At 35.4% G+C, this 19,314-nt stretch overlaps 1 protein-coding gene across 2 annotated transcripts in view; it reads left to right on the forward strand.

Moving 5' to 3' along the window:
- VPS50 (VPS50 subunit of EARP/GARPII complex) overlaps nucleotides 1-19,314 on the forward strand; it is a 132,410-nt gene that overhangs the window by 88,888 nt on the left and 24,208 nt on the right. For both annotated transcript variants that reach the window (XM_011280388.4, XM_045052375.1), the window contains 3 exons: nucleotides 3,338-3,456; nucleotides 5,614-5,720; nucleotides 15,474-15,595. In XM_011280388.4, coding sequence (XP_011278690.1) covers nucleotides 3,338-3,456; nucleotides 5,614-5,720; nucleotides 15,474-15,595 — 348 coding nt within the window. The remainder of the gene's footprint in view (nucleotides 1-3,337; nucleotides 3,457-5,613; nucleotides 5,721-15,473; nucleotides 15,596-19,314) is intronic.

Here is a 19,314-nt window from a genome sequence, read left to right on the forward strand (position 1 = left end):
TAGTGTTTTTAAAACCTGTGGAATGTAAGTGAGATTTTCTTATTGAAAAGTGTTCTCTACCCAAGGAGCAAGGTGATTGGCTAGACCCATTTATCCATTCACCACCCATCTTCCTACCTATATGCTTATATACCTGCGATAACACTTGTACAGTAATGGCTTTATAGTATGCTCTGTTGAAAATGTCCTTTTGAAGAATACATTTTGCCTTTATGTTTATTTTGTGCTCTTACTAGATTTCTGTATGTTCTTACTAGATTACTGAATCAGGTAGGGGTAGTTTCTTCACTGCATATTTATGTGATTTGTTGGATAGATGGATGAGGGACTAGATCATCTGCACTTACTTCTCATCCTCTCTCTTGGGCACCTGAATCATTTTGTCCATGTTCCTTTATTTGAGAGAGTAATGTCTTGCTTGGTTACCTGGCCGGGATGTTTAGAAGTACAATGTTTTAACACTTTGAACAGCTCAAAAAACATAATATAAACCAGAGTTTGTGTGAGTTAATGGAAAGGATTTGAAGGCAGTTGGAATGAATATCACCTTTATTATTTATTAGATGTGTGTTCCTTGGCAACTTACTTTAACTTTGTGATCCTCCGTTTCCCTATATTTACAGTGAGGGAATGCTTACTTCACAGTTACCTGTGTTTATACAGTTTTTAATTTGGATGGGTTCTTCTGATCTTTGTCACTTCCAGACGGACCCTGTATGATTTTTATTTTAGATTTAATGAAGCCGAGGTGCAACTGTTCAGATTTGACAAAAATCTGTTGAAATTGTGTGTGTATTTTAGTTTTGGCATTTTTATTTTTTGTTTAGTGAAGATATAATTTAAAAAAACATTGCCATGAAAGTATACCATTTGTTATGTTTTATCATAAAGTAGAAATTATTTCATAGGAAGCCGTACTTACATTTGTAATTTAGTGATTCTGGGTGACACTTTGCCTCTGTAAAGCAGACTAAACTGAGAGGAATTAAAAGTCTTTTCAACATTTTGAAATAATATATCCACCTGTACTGATGATTTGCTAATTGAATCTCGCATAGCATTTGATTCTCATTATTCGTGTCAATTGTGTTCTGTAAAGTCCCTCTGAACGCTGAATTAGTAAATACAGAACCATTGTTCCTAGGTGAAATATGGAATTCAGTTCCTGTGAGCCTTTGGTCACATTTTCATCAACCGATCAAGTGTATAAGCTTGTTTTATGTATGTTTTTGCTTAAAGACATCTAAGTTAATATAAAGTGTTGGTCTATTAACGTTGAACTCACAGCCAGCAGCACTATAATTCCTGCCTGAACGAAGCTTATCTAACACATGTATTTTTACTATAAGATATACTACAGTTTTGTGCTCAGGAGCACTAGACAAAACTTTAGTCCTACACTTAGGAGCCATTCTAAACAGTGAAATCACCAGCAAAAAGCACAGATATTTTTTAAATGTGGCACTAAATAGACAGTGAAATGGACATTGTTTAAGTAAGAGAGATGAAGGGATGCCTGGGTGGCTCAGTTGGTTGATCATCTGACTCCTGATTTCGTCTCAAGCCATGATCCCAGAGTCATGGGATTGAGCCCCGCATTGGGCACCATGCTGAGCATGGAGCCTGCTTAGAATTCTCTCTCTCTCTCTCTCTCTCCCTCTCTCTCTCTCTCTCTCTCCCTCTCTCTCCCTCTGGTCCCTCTCCCCTGCTCGTGCTCTCTCTCTCTCTCTCTCTCTCAAGTAAATTTAAAGGGACGCCTAGATGGCTCAATCGGTTGAGTGTCCGACTTCGGCTCAGCTCATGATCTCGCAGTTCATAAGTTCGAGCCCTGTGTCTGGCTCTGTGCTGACAGCTCAGAGCCTGGAGCCTGCTTTGAATTCTGTCTCCCTCTCTCTCTGCCCCTCCCCTGCTCACACTCTGTCTCAAAAATAAACATTTGAAATTTTTTTAAATAAATTTTAAAATAAAATAAATACAATTTCTAAAAAAAAGAAAGTAAGATAGATGAGGCAAAAAGGTAGAGCGTTACCTTGTTTGCCTTCAGCTAGGAATGTGCATTTTGGGTAACTCAAAAGTTTCTGCATACTCTATGTATATCCATGGTTGACAGTGAAGGTGTCGTGAATGTTGGGGTTACAAATAAAGTTTAGCAAGTAGGGAAGTTTGCAAACACAGAATCCTTAAAAATGAGGATCTCTTGTACTGTGGAATCATGAAGCTCTGTTGTTATAACCAGAATGTCCTGGTGTGTGTGAATTACCTTTCTGAATGTTATCACGATCACATTGTATACAAGTGGGTAAGAATGCCTATAGAAGTTTGCTGTTATTAATATGTGATCTAATCTTTCTAGGTACCACATAAGTTCTTGAGAGTTAAGGCCGAGATCTTACATGGCCTGTCCCACAGCTTTAGACTTTCAAAAAAATGTGTTGAATTAGGGGACCAATTTCTTTCCATGTTGTCTTTATACTGGTCTCCTCAACTGGAATATGGGGATAAAACTTTGTCATAGAATTGTTTTGAAGATTCAGTGAGAAAATTCATGAAAACACTTAGCACTTAACACTGGAGAAATGTTAGCCATTATTTAATCATACTAACTTAAAATATTAAGCGATAATGCTATTGCTGCAACTGCTTTCTTTCCTGAGTCTGGACTCCACTGTCCTCTCCCATGCTGGCACTGGGCCATGGTGCCCTAAAGATGATGAAAAGGTTAGATAGGCACCATTCCTCTCAAGAGGAAATCCACCATTTTTGCCCTTGCTCTCACTAGTCCCATGGTGCTAAGCATAATTTTCTAAGCCACCCTTGGAATTAAATCTCCTCATAATAAATTAGAACATTAGCATGTGTGTTGTAAGAGTTTATTACGCTGAATTAACACTTCCAGAGTGCCAGAATTGTACACTCAACCTCTTTATAATGAATTAGCAAAATGGAAGTATCATGAAACGACTTGGAGGAAGAGACGAGATTTTTTGTTTTTAGTCAAATGTACACTCTTTTCGTCTCCTGAGAGCTATCAGGATTCTTGTTTTTGTTTGTTTGTTTTCTTTATGTGGAGATTTGATTTTTTAGGAGACATTTAGAAACTTTTGTAGGTATAATGTTTGTATCTTATTTTCCTTTTTTTCTTTTGAGCTGGTTAAGGTAGATGATGGAGAAAATGGAAATGATTACTATGATTCTTGATGGCAAAATTAAAAATGAATTACTAAGAACTTTCTTCCATAAACTACTTCTTAAAAATTGGATACTTTTGTTGTGTTGAAAGATTCCAAGAAAGGTTGGCTGTTCATACCCATTGTTGAATATACTGTGTTTTCTTCAGTATGAATCTGATGAACAAGAAAAAAGTGCCTATCAGGAGTATGACAGTGACAGTGATGTTCCTGAGGAGCTAAAACGAGATTATGTGGATGAACAGACAGGTGATGCACCTGTGAAAAGGTAATTGTTCTTAGATTGTATGCTTTTCTATGTTCTGCTTTTAAATACAGTATTTCCTTTAAGGTTTAAGAAAAAACAAAAAACAAAAATTAAAAATTTCTGTAGGTTATGATGTCATGTGACAAGTTGATATGTTTTTAAATGATTCCTGCAAGGTTAAAAAAATAGTTTTTATTTTTTTATATTGGGCATAATCAAAGGGCTCTTAATTTAGAGAGCAGTGGTTTTTGCAGAAAAACAAACTTTTGATTTGTAAAATCAGAGCTGTCTTTGGAGGCAGTTCCTGCTTCACATAAGTTAAAAAAACCTCAAGGAGGAAGGGCACCTGGGTAGCTCAGTCGGTTAAGCATCTGACTTTGGCTCAGGTCATGATGCCGTGGTTTGTGAGTTTGAGCCCCGCATTGGGCTCTGTGCTGACAGCTCAAAGCTTGGAGCCTGCTTCAGATTCTGTGTCTCCCTCTCTCTCTCTGCCCCTCCCCCGCTCATGCTCGCTTGTGCGAAGTGCTTTCTCTCTCTCTCTCTCTCTCTCTCTCTCAAAAATAAATAAACATTAAAAAAAAGGAAAAAAAAACCTCAAAGAGGAAAGTAGTCATTTGTTCTGTATGTGGAGTTTCTGCCTCAATCTAGTAAATGCAGAGAGTCTCCACTCATTTTTCCGATGTCAATTACATTTACAAATGTATTTGGGCCTTCTGTTAAGGTTCCTTCATTGTTTTGTTTCTATGATAAACTGTCCTGTTCAAAAACTATGATAATTACATAAGAATTTTTTGTCACCTTCTCCCACTTAAATGGGCTGATTCTTAGATGTGAGTGAGTTAATTTCATGACTGAGCATCAGACATTTAGTGACTGCAAATATACTTTATTCTTAATGATAGATTTAAGTACATTCTGCCCTACTTTTTACCCCCAAAGTACCTAATTAGTACCTATTTAATTTGAAACCCTAATCAATATAATTTCTCTCCTCAAAAATGATCTACTTGTGTGGTAATGGATATTTTAATGTCAAAAATTGTTTCCATTTTTTTTTCACATATGTATGATGTTTAAATATCTCCCATCTATGATCTGTTATGAACCAAGTAGAACTGTGTTGTTGAACTTCTTCACTGGATGTTTCGGGTATATTTTGGCTAAAAGGAAAGCTCTAATTGAAATGAACAAGTAAGATAGTGTCTGCCAGTATATGTGTGTATATACTTGCATTTTTTTGTAGGGTTATGCAGTTACCCACCTAACTTACCACTAAGAAGTATGAATAATGTGAACTACAACCTGCATTCAATCAATTACTATCGATTCCAACCTCAAAGTGTCTCTAGAATTTATCAAAATGTCTTGTATTTCACTGATATCATCGAAATTCATGCAAAAATCATCTCTGTGCCAGATCATTGGATCAGCCCCCTTACCTTGGCTACCCGTGTCTAGTTTTACCCCCTCCTAATCCATTCTTGGATACAAATGTAGATTTTTTTTTTCTTAATCTAAAAATTTGATCATGTCATTTTTCTGCTTAAGATTTGTATTCAGGTTAAGATTCCTACTCTTTAGATGTGATTGCCTTCAGTGACCTGGCCTTTACCTTTCTTCTTACCACTTTTCCCTCAGCCCACGCATTCTCCATGCTGGCATTGCGAACTCTTTATGCTTCTCTGAGCACACTCTCTTCTTTTACCTCTGTGTCCCCCTTTTTTCCTGTACTTATCACCTAAGTTCTACTTTTTCTTTGAACCTAGTGTCATACCTAACCCCAGACTCTGTCATTATACCTTATGTTTTAGATATTAGGTTTAGATTCTATGTTTTCATATTTATAAGTCTGAAATCAGGATGTTTGGTATATTTGATACAGAATTTCCCTGAAACATCTATTTTTTAAGGTAACATAGCTTTTTTTTAAGTTGTTAATTAATGTCTTTGAATCAAAGAAATAGAGTATAGTACTTTAGTTCTCTGTTTATGAATTACTCTTCTCCTCTAGACTGTAAACTTTGTAAGGACAGGAGATAATCTTTATATCCCTACCTGATACATGGTAACATTTTTCATAACTAATTAGGAATGGAGGATAGATCCTAATCTCAATAACTTACTGATTTACTAGTTGACAACCCTAATTGCAACTCTGTTTTGTTTTTCCATATTAAGCGTTTCTAGGGAAACTTTAAAAAGCAGGAAGAAATCAGATTACAGTCTAAATAAAGTGAATGCACCCATCTTAACAAATACAACACTGAATGTAATAAGACTTGTTGGTAAGTAGCTACACCTTTTAAAAAAAACATTGTTAGTCTACTTTTGTTACTTTTATTGGGGTTTTCATTGTACACTCCAATGCTTACTACAAGGAAGGTTTTAAGACTGTTAGAGGTCAATGCTTTCTCATCATAATTGTTTCAAATAGTATAATACTAATATCAATGTCAGTTTTTCTTTTTCAGTTAACTACTTGGTATTTGTGTCTTCTACTTTTTCTAAAATATTCCAGTTATTTGGTATGTAATGAAAAATTCTCTATGTGAATTAGAGGTGTGTGTAGGATGATGATAGTACCCATTTCACATTTACACTATGTTGTGCTTAGTTCATTGATCTTCACAATCTTCCTGTCAGACAGGCAGAGTGGATAGTGATTCTCTGGCATTTTCAGACATAAGAGCTAAATGTTCACACCATAGAAAGAGTTATTCTTATTACAGATAAGACCTTTATTGATGATTTTGTAGAAAGCAAATAATGTGAAGAAATGCCATTTAAAATATTTAGGTTTGAAGATGATGTGGAATTTTTAACATTCAACATTTCAACATTTTATATGCCATCCTAACCTTTATGTCTCACAAGTAAGTCTGTACATTTGGCATATAAGTTATAGAGATGTCTTCTCAAATTAATTAAGTCATCTATACCAGTCAGGAATTTTAATGGTGTTCTAGAACAACAACAACAACAACAAAAAACCTCTGTATTCTATATGGAGATGATAATATCCTGCTGCCTAGTTTGATTACTCTTGACTCTGATAAAATGGTCTGTATTCTTGAAGATAATTTCTAAATTTCATTAATGAATAGGGCAAAGTAGACAAAATGTTTCTTAGAAGTCCCATTTCCTTTAGGAAAAATAGTGGAAAAGTAATAATGAATTGAGAGGAAAAGAAAAATTTGTATATTTTTATGACACACCAAATGACCAGATTCTAAAGTGTTTTTTGGCTGATTATTGCCAGGGAAATTAGCCTTTCTTCTTTATCCAAGAGAGCTAACTGAACATAGCATTATGCGTTCCTGTCTAGAATTTATAGAACCAGAACTGGAAGGGTTCTGAGAGGTCATCTGGTATAAATTCCTATAAAACTAGGATTTCTTTCTTTAATGCCCCTAATTTGTGGTGGTCACCTAGCTTTTGTTTCATGTCTCACAGTGAGTGACTGTACGTCTTATTTTTGCAAGACTACTCATTCAACTATTAGACTGATTTAATTGGTAGAAATCTCTTCCTTGTGATAAATCAATTTCTTTTTCTCTGTAATTTTATCTGTTGGTCTTAGTTACGCCTTTAAAAGTAAAAAGAGTAAGTCTATACTTTTTTCTCCTATTCTTCCCTGTGATCACTTTTCAGGTCTGGGTGGTAGTTATACTGTCCTTCCTTTCTGTATGCTCCACCAGTTCTTTCTTTAGGGTCAGTGTGCTCATTTCCCTTATGTGGTTCCCACTGACAAATATTCCAAAATCCTTGTTATCCTCCTCAGCTTTCTGGACTCACTCTAGTGTCTGGTGTCTGAACACACTGCTTGAGAGATGTAGTTTAATGAAGTCATCTTTTGCCTGGTTGTGTTGAAGGAACAAATCACCCTAACACATCAGTGGCTTTCAGCCACAAAAGTTTACATGATGTGTATTGGCTCCTGATCACCTTTGATCTGTTTCATGTGTCATGCTGAGATTCACGCTGAAAGAATAGTACCAATTTGGAACATGGGGAAAAGAGCAGGAGTCAGTCCATGTTATGACCCTTAAGGCTTCCACCCTGATGTGGCACACTGACTTCCTGTGACATATGTCACTGGCCATGGTAAGTCAGGCTTGACTATTGGAGAGAGAGGTACACTTGCGCCCAGGAAGGCACTACAGGTTAAGATTTGTATTCAGGTTAAGATTCATAGTCTTTAGAGTATGAATACTCTCCTACAGTAGAGGAGGATGCATAATCTTCTTACAGGGAAGGGGAGTGGGTTGGGATAAATGGGGAAAATAATACAATCAATCCCATTTAGTGATAGTTTATATTTTTAACCTCACCTAGTTCAAAAAGAACTAGAGGTTATCAACTACTTTTACTCTAAAAGACATATATTTAGTAGAACTAAATCAAATATAAGGCTAAAACAAAATTGAGGAGGGGGGCAAATCATGTTTCATTCAGTTAAATGCAGACAACAGATGCAAATCTTCACTTCTTAGCAGACATAAGGAAATGAAAAAACTGCATTCTGCTATTCTCATTATGTAAGAAATGGATGGAAATGTGCTATTGGTGCTAAATTCAGAAGTCAGTAACAACAAATTCTTATAGAAGGATTACTGATTGACATAGTGGACATTGTTTTCTAATAGTGGATTTAAGAAATGGGGGAAAAGTTGTGTTCTAACGGGCTTTTGGTATGTCAACCCTATAAAGCAGACAGTCCTGAATAAAACCTTACTCAGTGAAGAGAATCTGACGATTGTAATTGCAGCCTTCACCACCACCAGATCTTTTACTAGAATTTCAATTAGTAAACAATGCCTAGTATGCTATTTTAACTCTCACATCTTCCCATTTAGGGCTGGGATTAGGTGCTTCCATTATTCCCTCCCGTAGATTTTTATGCCTACCACTTTCTCTCCCTGGGATGTCTTTATCTTCAGTTTGTACATATTCATAAAATACAACTTTAAGAGAACCACTCACTAAGGGGTCTCCAACCAGTAAATGCTGTAGAGGTGCTTGAAGATAATAGACCCGCAAAGGTAATGTCTCTTCTTACAAAGCCAGAAGTACAGTTGTGTAAATAAGGTTGATTAATTTTGGGTGCCTGGGAAGATGAAGGAACTAATTATTCAATAGTTGGGAGGCACATTTTAGAACATTAAAGACATATTCAAAATGTCCTTTTCAAGTAGTATTTATTTGGCAGGTAATTAGGAGAGATTAAACAAAAAAGTGTTAATGGGGTTTCCCAGCCCTAGGTGGTACCTAAATCTGTTAGAAAAGCCCAGGGAGCCTTTCACAAGTGCAGAGAACTAATCAGAATGCTTGCTTGAGTAAAGAGAAAATTCTGTCAACCTGACAATTTCTTGCAGAGGTAGAGAAATTTTAAGGAGTGTGTCTCATCACTGAGATAGGCTTCCTATTCAAGATTTTCTTCTCCTGGAGGCAGCTCTCACTTGAGCAGGTATGATAGGTTTGAGAGGGGCAGAAGTCAGGTTGCCAAAATCTATGCTTATCAAAACTACAGACCTTAGGATAAAATTATTTATTACATTACTTTAGCAGCTGAAAATCATAACACACCAGCACGTCATGTATCCAGACTTAACATGAAACCAGAATAAAGTTATCTCAGAAACTTTAATATTTTGATATATAATGTTTAAGGAAAAAAATATGTCATTATTTAATTTAGATTACATTCCAGTATTTTTGTTTCTCTAAAAGATACTTACATTTTGTTATTTATATGAAATACTTTTAAACAGTTTTAAAACACTTTCTGAGCTGATAGCTCTATATACAACATGATATTTTGAGAGGATGACCCAAGAAGTGTCATCCGTCAGCAAAATGTGCAAGAAAATCATATAGGAGATTTGGGAGGCTGAAATAGAATATTCAAAAAACAGAATAAAAATAAATAACAATGAAATGATAGAATAAAAGCTGGTAGTTAAAGACTTAGGTAATAGACTGTGGTCTTCAGTTCATTGTTCAGTGTGTTTTTCTAAATTTTATGAGCTGAACTAACTTTTCCTTTCCTTTATGGCTCATTTATAGCATTTCCAGCTTGCCTTTATGTGCTATTTATATCCATTAATGGTGTTTCAACTTAGTGCGCTGTGATAAGAATAGCTAACATCCTTCCAGCTCAGATTCTGTTCTTGCTCCTCCCCATCAATTTGTCAGCCCCTACAGATGAGAATGGTCAGAGTCATCTTTGCAGCATATAGAGCATTCAGCCAGTGCTTTTGTAGGTGCCCAGTATACTGAACTGACAAACCTTGATTTTTAAAATCTTGAATATTGGAGCAACACTTTCTCCTCCTCTTTTGTCTTAATCAACAGTGGAGGAACACACACACAGCACCTTCTCTGTACCCTTGAATTTGTTCCTCTGTGTAGAAGTGTGGCTCTCTAAATGAATTTCTCTGGGCCAGCTTTCATGTGGTAATTGCTCTGTTATTTATGTGAAATATTTTAAAATATTTGTTCTCTGTGCTGATGAGCTGGGTAAGGCAGGCCCACTGTTCCTCTTGGTTGTATAGTTCTCCATCTTGTTCCTTGGTTGGTTTCTTTGCCAGTCCCTCTGTGTCTCTTCTCCATGAGTATGCAGGACCCACAGTCTAGATTTTAGGATGATAATGTAAACGGTGCTCTTTCTTTTGCGTTTCCTCATGAGGTTAGGTTTCTTTTCTTTGTTTTTTTTTTTTTTTTCATGTGTATTTATTTTTGAGAGAGAGAGAGAGAAAGACAGAGCGTGAGGAGGGAAGGGCATAAAGATTGGGAGACACAGAATCCGAAGCAGGCTTCAGGCTTTGAGCTGTCAGCACAGAGCTCCATACAGGGCTCGAACCCACGAACTCTGAGATCATGATCTGAGCTGAAGTCGGTTGCTTAACCAGCTGAGCCACCCAGGCGCCCCTAAGTTTCTTTACCTAGCACTCTGTATTTGCCCCTTCCTGCATTCGTCATAACTATAATTATTTTAAAATGATAGCAGTAGCTAAGATTTCTTGCTCCCTTGTTATAGGCCACGTAAACACTTTACACACATTTTCTCATGAATTCTTTACAATACCCCTTTTATACACCAAATAATTAAAGCCCAGAGGTAAATAACTTGCCTAATGTCACATAGCTGCTAACTAGTAGAGCCCAGATTGTCTGTTCCTAGAGCCAGTAAGTTCTTTTCATGCTTCACAACTGGTAAAGGAAATCAGGAATGTTGATTCTTACACCTGGACGAAGTTCACAGAGGTTATAATATAGACTGGAAACAGGAATAAGAACTTCTTGCAGGTGATCATTTGGGAAGAGATGCTTTTCTTAGTCATCTTGAGGCAGGAGGGAAGGGAGGCTAGGGAGACAAGTTGACCAAAGTATAGCCATTTTGATTTTAGACTGACCCTTAACCTAAAAGTCAGCAGCAGGTCATAAAAAGAGTCACAAGATCAGACTCATGGAAAACCATAAGCCTCACTCTCTCCAGCAATAAAAAGCTACACAGGCTGGACTTTCTTAAAATTGCTTCCTGTGGGTAATTCCATAACCCTAAAACAATGGAAAAACTGCCCAATGTGAATGATAAACCCTAAGTTAAAGACTAAACCCCTCCCTATATGGTTAGCTAATTTAAATAAAACTTATAAAACCTTTCCTTAGAGGCAAAGGAGGGGGGCGGGGTCCTCTTTCTCACCTGGGAGGAGAGACTGCTACTTTGTCTGTGAAGTAGTTCCTTGCTTACTTTGATATTTAATAAATCCTTGTCCCTTCCTCTAAGTGGCTGCTCTTGAATTCTTTCTCTCACAAAGCCAGGAACCCTCCTCATATGGGGCCTGAGGTCCTCCCTCCTGAGGCATCGGCCAGTCCTGCATCCATCTGGGCTGTGTATTAAGTAACCTTCCTCCATGTTTCCAAAGCATGCTGTTGTGCACTCCACTCTCATGTCCTCTGTAGGGAGTTCTAGAAGGGAAGGAAGAGAAGGTGGAGTGCATCTGAACCACATCTCCATTCACTGACCGACCACATTTTTTAAACGAGGCCGGCTAACTTCAGAGCCTTGCTTTTACCCTTTTATTAAGGTAGTATTCTCACTGTAAGGCAGTAAATAGTAAAGAAGAGATTGTGAGGAAACAGCAGTCTCCCACCCCAGGCCTCCCTACCACCATCCTGGAGGCAATTTCTTGGTCTGTTTTTGTTTGTCTTCTAGTTGTAATTTCCCAGGAAAGAGTAATGAGAGGTAAATGTTTTGAATTCTTGTCATTTTGAATGTCTTTATTCTGCCCTTTCACGGAATGACAATTCAGCTGTGCATAATAGAATTACAGATTAAGAATTATTTTTCCTCAGAAAGTTGAAACCTGTAGTGTTCTGTTCATTTTACTGTAGTTGAATTTCTTTTCTCTCTCTTCTTTCTCTCTCTCTCTCTCTCTCTCTCTCTCTCTCTCTCTCTCTGAAAGCTTTTAGTATTTTTTTTTCCTTGATGTTTCAGAACTCTCTGGTGATGTGTTTAGGTGTGAGTTATTTTTCATTAAGTGTGTTGGGTAGTTCGTGACCCTTTCAATCTGAAAGCTCTTATGCTCCTCAGCTGTGACTAATGCTACTATTTATTTGATGATTTCCACTTCCCCATTTTCTCTACCCTCTCTTTCTTTGATTTCTCATTGCTTAAGTGTTGGTCTTTTAGATTGGCCCCTTTATGTCTCCTATATTTTCTCGATCTTCTAGAAGACTTCCATTTTTCCATTTTTTTCTTTCATTTTTAATTTTAAAATCACTTTTAAATTCTTTAAGAGCCCTTGTGTATTCTCTTTCCCCCCACCCCCCATATTCTTCTGTTATAAGGTTTATATAATTATTACATTTCTTTAGCTTGACTTACTGTTTTCTCTGGGATCAGCATTTCTTTTTACTTTTACTCTCTGGGACTGGTGATTTTTGATGACCTCTTCAAATCCAAAATAGAAGGCCTGCATAGCTGCTGTGGGTGTCCCTTGCTGAGTAATGAGAGCTATGCTCTTTCTGCCCCTTTCTCCTCAGTAGGGATCCTGACTGGGAACTTCCTATAGAACCGGGCAAGGCTGGGTGGATTTACTAGCAATCTTTACTTTATGGGGACAGATCCCCCAATTTTTAGAATTAGGTAGATTTTAATCTGTGGTGCCAACATGCACACTAGAAGCCTTTGCCTTTCTAATTTACTATTTTTTTAAATTTTGCTCAGTTTTTTTGTTTGGTTTGTTCATGTCATTTATTTACTTCTTTTTGAGAGAAATCCTAAGAGTTTTTGTTTTCTTTTGTTTTTGTCCGTGGGAATATTCTGGTAGCCTGTACTCTATTGTTGGTGAGGGATAGTGATAGAGGAAGACGTGCTGAATGGTAATTTAAGGGTAATGGACCCTTAATGAATCCATCCTTTTTCAGCTCTATTTCTGGCTCCTGCCCTCTTGCACTGCCCACCAAGTCTAAGCAGTCACCATCCTACAGAATAGCTTTTATCTCCTTCATGATCGTCTTGTGGTTTATGGATTTCTTTGTATTATTCCGTCAAACTCTCCTGTCTCTTATGTGTCATCCAGACAGGGGTTGGGACACTATAACATGCAGGTCAAGTGAGTTAGGCTACCTGTTTTTGTAAATAAAGTTTTATTGGAATACACCCATGCTCATTTGTTTGCATATTGTCTATGGCTGTTTTTGTGCTACAAAGGCAGAGTTGAGTAGTTGAAACAGAGACCAGCAGAGCTGAGTAGTTGCAACATAGACTGTATGGCATGCAAAGCCTAAAACTATGTACTCTTTGGTCCTTTATCAGAAAGGTTTACCAATTTAGAAATTGGCTTGGTGTAGAAATTTTTCGAGATTTCTCATTTTCTGGTGATCATACCTACTCGCCTTTCCCTCCTCATCCCTTTCTCTTCATAGATACAGGCTTAAACTACTGTAAAATTCTTTTAATTCAGTAATTCTGAGAAGGTACATAGGCCTCCTCCAGCCTCCAAAAGCCTACCCTGCCCTCATGAACTGGAACACAGCTCTTATTCTTATTCTTATTCTTATTCTTATTCTTATTCTTATTCTTATTCTTATTCTTATTCTTATGTTTTAATATGCTGGCAGCCTGCATATCGATGGCCGCCTCCCTCATCTGACCATTTAAGGTATGAGAGCAGGGACTCTAACACCTTGTGTCTTAACACAAAGCCAAGGACATAATAAGCCTTCAGAAATTGTTTGTTGAATGAATTGAATGAATGAATATAAATATATTTAAACATTTTTTTGAGAGTGGTGGGTTTTTATCTAGTTTTTTTTTTCTTTTGAATGCAACATTTAAAATAGCTTTACCTATTAATAATTCATTTATATATTCTTCCTTAAGATTAATTATATAAACAATGGTTAATCTTACTAGTAATGGAGAGGAGCTTTGTGTTCTGGATATATATTAACCCAGATATTTGCATTCTACCTCATTTTACTTATCATCTCTTATTATCTCTCTAATTGATATCTCAAAACAGATATCAATTAAAACATGATATTTTAAAATTTTTTTCAGTGTCACATTTTTTTGTGTAAATAGTTGCAGTTTAAAACCTACATGTTTGTAATTGATGAAATACCTGCATAGTGATCCAGAAAGTTCTAGGAGCATAATTTTCAAATATTTTTCCATTGTGATTTTTTTAAAAAAGTCTGTGTGAAATAATTACAAATCATGATTCTAAAACAAAAGACTTACAAATAAGAGTAAGAATAGAATCTGAGTTGAATGGTTTTTACTTTTTGGTGTGTGTGTGTGTGTGTGTGTGTGTTTCTTTTCCTGACCATCTGAGTATTGTTTAGAATCATTTCATATGTAAATTAAAGCAGCTGTACTGAGTTCTTAAATAATAAAGAAATGGTTTCCATAGTAGATATTTCCATTAGAGTAAATTTTTTTCTACTGCAGTTAATGTGTTTTCTCTTGAGTCATGGTGTCTTCAATAGTACCAATTTAAAATTTATAGCAGTTACATTAAGTAGAGTGAGCACCTGAATTATTTGCTCATTGGGAAATTAAGCAAATGGCCTGTTTTAACATCTTCTGCAGAAGAGCATTTTTTAATAGATGTGCTTCTTTCCCTATTATTCCCCATAAAAAAGAAACACAATTAGGGACTTGTTATTATTTATTACTTGATTCAGCCCATCTCCCGTGCACCCTTCAAATACATTAACAAGTTTATAAATGTAGAGATTTGAGGTTTTGTTTTTTTCATTTTACTTTTTTTTGAGATTTGGGTTTTTAAATATTTTTTTCTGTAACTGTGTCATATGTTTAGGGAGAAGAGAACATAATATTGGCATCTCCCAAAGGAAGGAACGAATAGGACATTTTTTTGGCACTTTGAGAGTGTTGAGCTCTTGAGTGATGTAGTGATAAAGAAATGTTCTTGGCCTCTGACACAAGATTTCACAGGGCTAGGGTTCAAGGGAATAGGATGTGCCTTCTATGTGTCCTTTTTCTTCTTGCTTTTTTACTTTTGCTCTGTGTATATAAGCTTGTGAAAAAGGAAAAGCTTTTTTTCAAGTACATTGTCTTTGGTATTATTATGCCTAAACATTTTTGAAGAAATTATTTAATTTATTAAAAAAATTTTTTTTAATTTATTTTATTTTATTGGAAGAAATTATTTCAGATGGAATCCAAGAATGTGGAACTATAGTGTGTGCTGTGTTATTTATAAAAGAGTATAGATGTTCCATGAATATTTGACAAACAGTAAAATATATTAGTATAAAAATATTTTTGTAGGTATTATTTATGTCAGTGCTCTCCAGTAGTACTTTCCAAGATGCTGTAACTGTTCTGTATCTGTGCTGTCCAATACAATAACCACTAGCCACAAATGACTATTGAGTACTTGAAAATGGCTAATGGGACTAGGAATGTAATATTTCATTAAAAAATACATTTGATATAGTGTCTCTATAATGATAGACTTAACAGATTTTAATTTTTTTCTAATTTTGATTTTTTTCAGGTAAATATATGCAGATGATGAACATTCTTAAGCCAATTGCCTTTGATGTTATCCATTTCATGTCTCAGCTATTTGATTATTACTTGTATGCAATATATACCTTTTTTGGTCGAAATGATTCAGTAAGTCACCTTTGGTGGGAAAGTCTGTTTCTTTAAAAATTCATTTATTTTTAAAATGTAAAATTTTTCATTCTCTTTGTATGAAATATACAAATAATATTTTTAAAATTATCCATCGAAAATCTAACAGAATTTTTGATGTCACCTTTTTGTCTGCTTAATTACCTTATTTATATATTAATCTTAAGCTCTGATATGATACACATATTTTATGTTATTCAAATTTTGGCAGAAAAAGTGCAGCATCTGTTTTTAACCTTGATGCATTTTGGCGATGAAAAATGTGTGGGTTGCCTTGTTTAAATATGGCTCAGTGTGTAATTACTACATAGTAAATGAGACATTTTTAATATTGGCTTACAAATCTTAGCAGGCACTCCTACAGTCAGAAGATAATGGCAAGCATTTATTAAAATAATTGAAAACCTTTGAACTGAACCTTCTGTCTGCCACAGAATCATTTCCTGTACCTCCTTTTTGTGTTTCCACAAGCTCTTATTGCATTTGACTTTTTCTACTCCTAAAGAAAACAACATGGTATTAGACAGGTACCTTATATGATATTTGGTAATTATTATGTGGTTCACCTAGATAGTCAATAGATTTCTGTGTAAAAGTATACTGCTGGGCCCTATGAATATATCATAATACTAACTTTTCGTATATTTTGTATCTTTTTAAAAACATGTGAATTTATCTTTTAATATGGGATCTGAATTTCCTATGTTCTTAATTGTCTAATATATTTTTTAGAAAGAATACCAATAATCACAGACAGATTATTACTACAGAATTTGTTGCTATTAAATATTAATTCTTTGAATTTGGAAACTCAATACATAAATATTAAAGAAGAAAGACATTCTGGGGTTTTAGCTAATTGTCAGAATCTTTCAGTCTTCTAGATGAGCCTTACTGTGTCTCCTGGGCCAAACCTGCAGACCAGCAGTATCCAAGAGAAGTTTAAAGTAATGGAAATGCTCTAAATTTGCACTCATATGGTAGTCACTAGCCACATGTGACCTTTGAGCACTTGAAATGTAATTAGTATGACTGAGGAACTGAATTTTTAATTGTATTTAATTTTAGCTAATTTATTGCTAAATATAAATAGCCACAGGTAGCTCGTGACTATCATATTGGGTAGAACAGTTCTGGACCACATTATTGATAAGATGTGTTAATATAGGGTCCTTTGGAAACTTTTGGGAACTAATACTTTTGGACATGACTTTCTAGCTGATTATAATACTGATTAAATACTGGCACAGATTTGTTTACAGTAGGGTTCACTAGGACCTGAGAAAGTTAGCAAAGTATAGTTAGGTATTTATTATAAAATATGCTGCATATGTTATTTAAAATATAGTATGTTTTAAAGAACACATTAACCTTATAACTTGTATTAAAAGCATTTTCATTCCTGTAAGACTCAGTAACAGACATTTCACTGTATTCAGGTAATTAGCTGTCAGTGATAAGCATTTCTGTCTTTAACTTGGGTGTCTACCCATATATCATATTAGAAACATTTTGTATTATATGAACCTATACAAAATGTGCATATGAGTGAATATGTCTGAATGAATATAGCATTTACTCTGCCTCTTACTTGTACTTTTTAAGAAAGACTTCTTTTGTTAGAGTATGCTTAGTAATACTAGCTTTATTCGACCATGTGAATATTGAAAACAGCACATCTTCAAATAGAATATAATTTAGATTCTGCTGGCTTTGATTCTGCAAAAATGAAGGAAACACTGTTTAAAGCAAAACAAAGACAATCTATAAAGGGTTTTACAAATTTGTAAAAAGAAACACTTCATCCTTCTACCCATATTTTACTTAGCTTAATTTTACATACATTTAAAGTTTTTTTTTTGTTTTTGTTTTTGTTTTTGTTTTTTACCTTGCAAGATTATATTCGTCTTAATTAGCTACTTTAAATTCCTTTTGGAACAAGACAATCTAAATAAATAGCATAAATAAGCATATGCAAGTATATAAGATTGAAGAGGTAAACTTTTAATTTCCTAAGAAAATAAGCTTTTAAGTCTTTTAGAAATCCTAGAAATTTCAGTATTCAAATATGTATGTATGTATGTATATGTGTGTATACATATACTCCAAGTTGCCCTGTTAGCTATTGAGTCTTGTGTGGTAGGAGGGGAGGGGTCATTAGGTAATGGGTAGAATAGGAAGAGCACAGTGGTACATAGTTGCTCCTACTTTTCTCCCAGAGAAGAAAGATACTTGTATGAGTGAATTCAGATGGATGCTGCATGTGGAAGAATCTGTTTCCCAGGGTTTCTAGAAAGTCATTGGCTGGGAGGCCATAGTGTATGCAGCAGGCTAAGGGATTCTTCCTCTTTAAACTAACTCCTCCAGAAGCTCTTGCTCTTCATTGAACTGTTTATAGCCTACAACACCATACTGTATTATATATCTAATCCATTTGGTTCTATTATAATAATGTTACTTGAGTGTGGCTTTATCTTGCCTTGCCCCAGCCTTCCATTGGTCACCTCTTGAGTTATGTTTTCTGTGGTTTTTCCTGTTCATAGCCTCTCATGAAGACCATTCTGTAGCTTACCTTAACAAAGTAGTAAGCACATAGTGGATTCTTAGGACGCATGGATTGATGTCCTAATTATTTCTTATCCAAGTTAATCTGATGAGTGTTGTTACTTGAAAACAGTTTGTGAGCATCATTTAAAGTTACCTTTCATTAATGAAACTTCTTTAATAGAGTGTCTGTGATTCAGTTTTTAATTTTTTTATGAACAAATTAACTTCCACTTCTGGATATGTAGGACTAACGGGATGATACTGCCTGTAGAAAACAATTACAAAACCTGAATGTTATACAAAAGACAACTATCTGAAGATACTGGAGAATGAACGAAGCATATAGACTCTGGGTGGGGGAGTTCATGCTAGTGTGTAGATTGGGGAAAGGGGAGGTGTAAAAAAATAAATTCCATCTCCATGGCCTTTGAGCCTGGGATTAAGTACAGTTCACTCAGCACAAAGGTAGAGGCAAGCATAGGAAAACTTTGTCTTTATGGATTGGGGAACCAGAAAATTGAAGCCAGGAAATTGAGAACAATGAAAATAGTAGGGGGGAAGTTCAGAAGAAAAAGGGCCAGGGAGGGGATTCCCAAGCTTTTTTACCTCCATCTTTGATTAACCCATAACCATGTTCATATGAAACAGATTAACTACAGCCAAAGAAAAAAGATCTGAACAGAGAGTGAAGCTGTTGCATAAGAGACAGTTTGTAGTACAAGCTCAGCCAAGAAAATTACATAATGCAAACAAAGGAAACAGTACCCAGTGGAAAAAAATAACAGAATCCAAAATCTCCAGAATTAAATTGATGATGCAGTCTAACTTCACCCAACATACATAGAAGTAAAAAAAGCAGAGTACATCCTTAAGTAAAATGAAAGTCAATTTAGTTTGATCCCTTAAGATGTTGGAACTAAGGGATTATATTTTAAGTGGACTATTAGAACTATCTTGAATAAAGTAGAAAGATGTTTTAAATGTATGAACATCTCAGTAGAGAAGTAGGAAGTTCTAGTAGAAACAGTAATAAAAAGTCAAAGGGAAATCCTAGAACTGAAAAGTGCAATTTCAGCAATTAAAAAAAATTACTGAATGTACTTTACAGCTAAATGGACATGATAGAGGAAAGAATATGTAAAACTTGAAGA

The sequence above is a fragment of the Felis catus genome, chromosome A2, assembly GCF_018350175.1.
Source record: "Felis catus isolate Fca126 chromosome A2, F.catus_Fca126_mat1.0, whole genome shotgun sequence".
Classification (NCBI taxonomy): Eukaryota; Metazoa; Chordata; class Mammalia; order Carnivora; family Felidae; genus Felis; species Felis catus.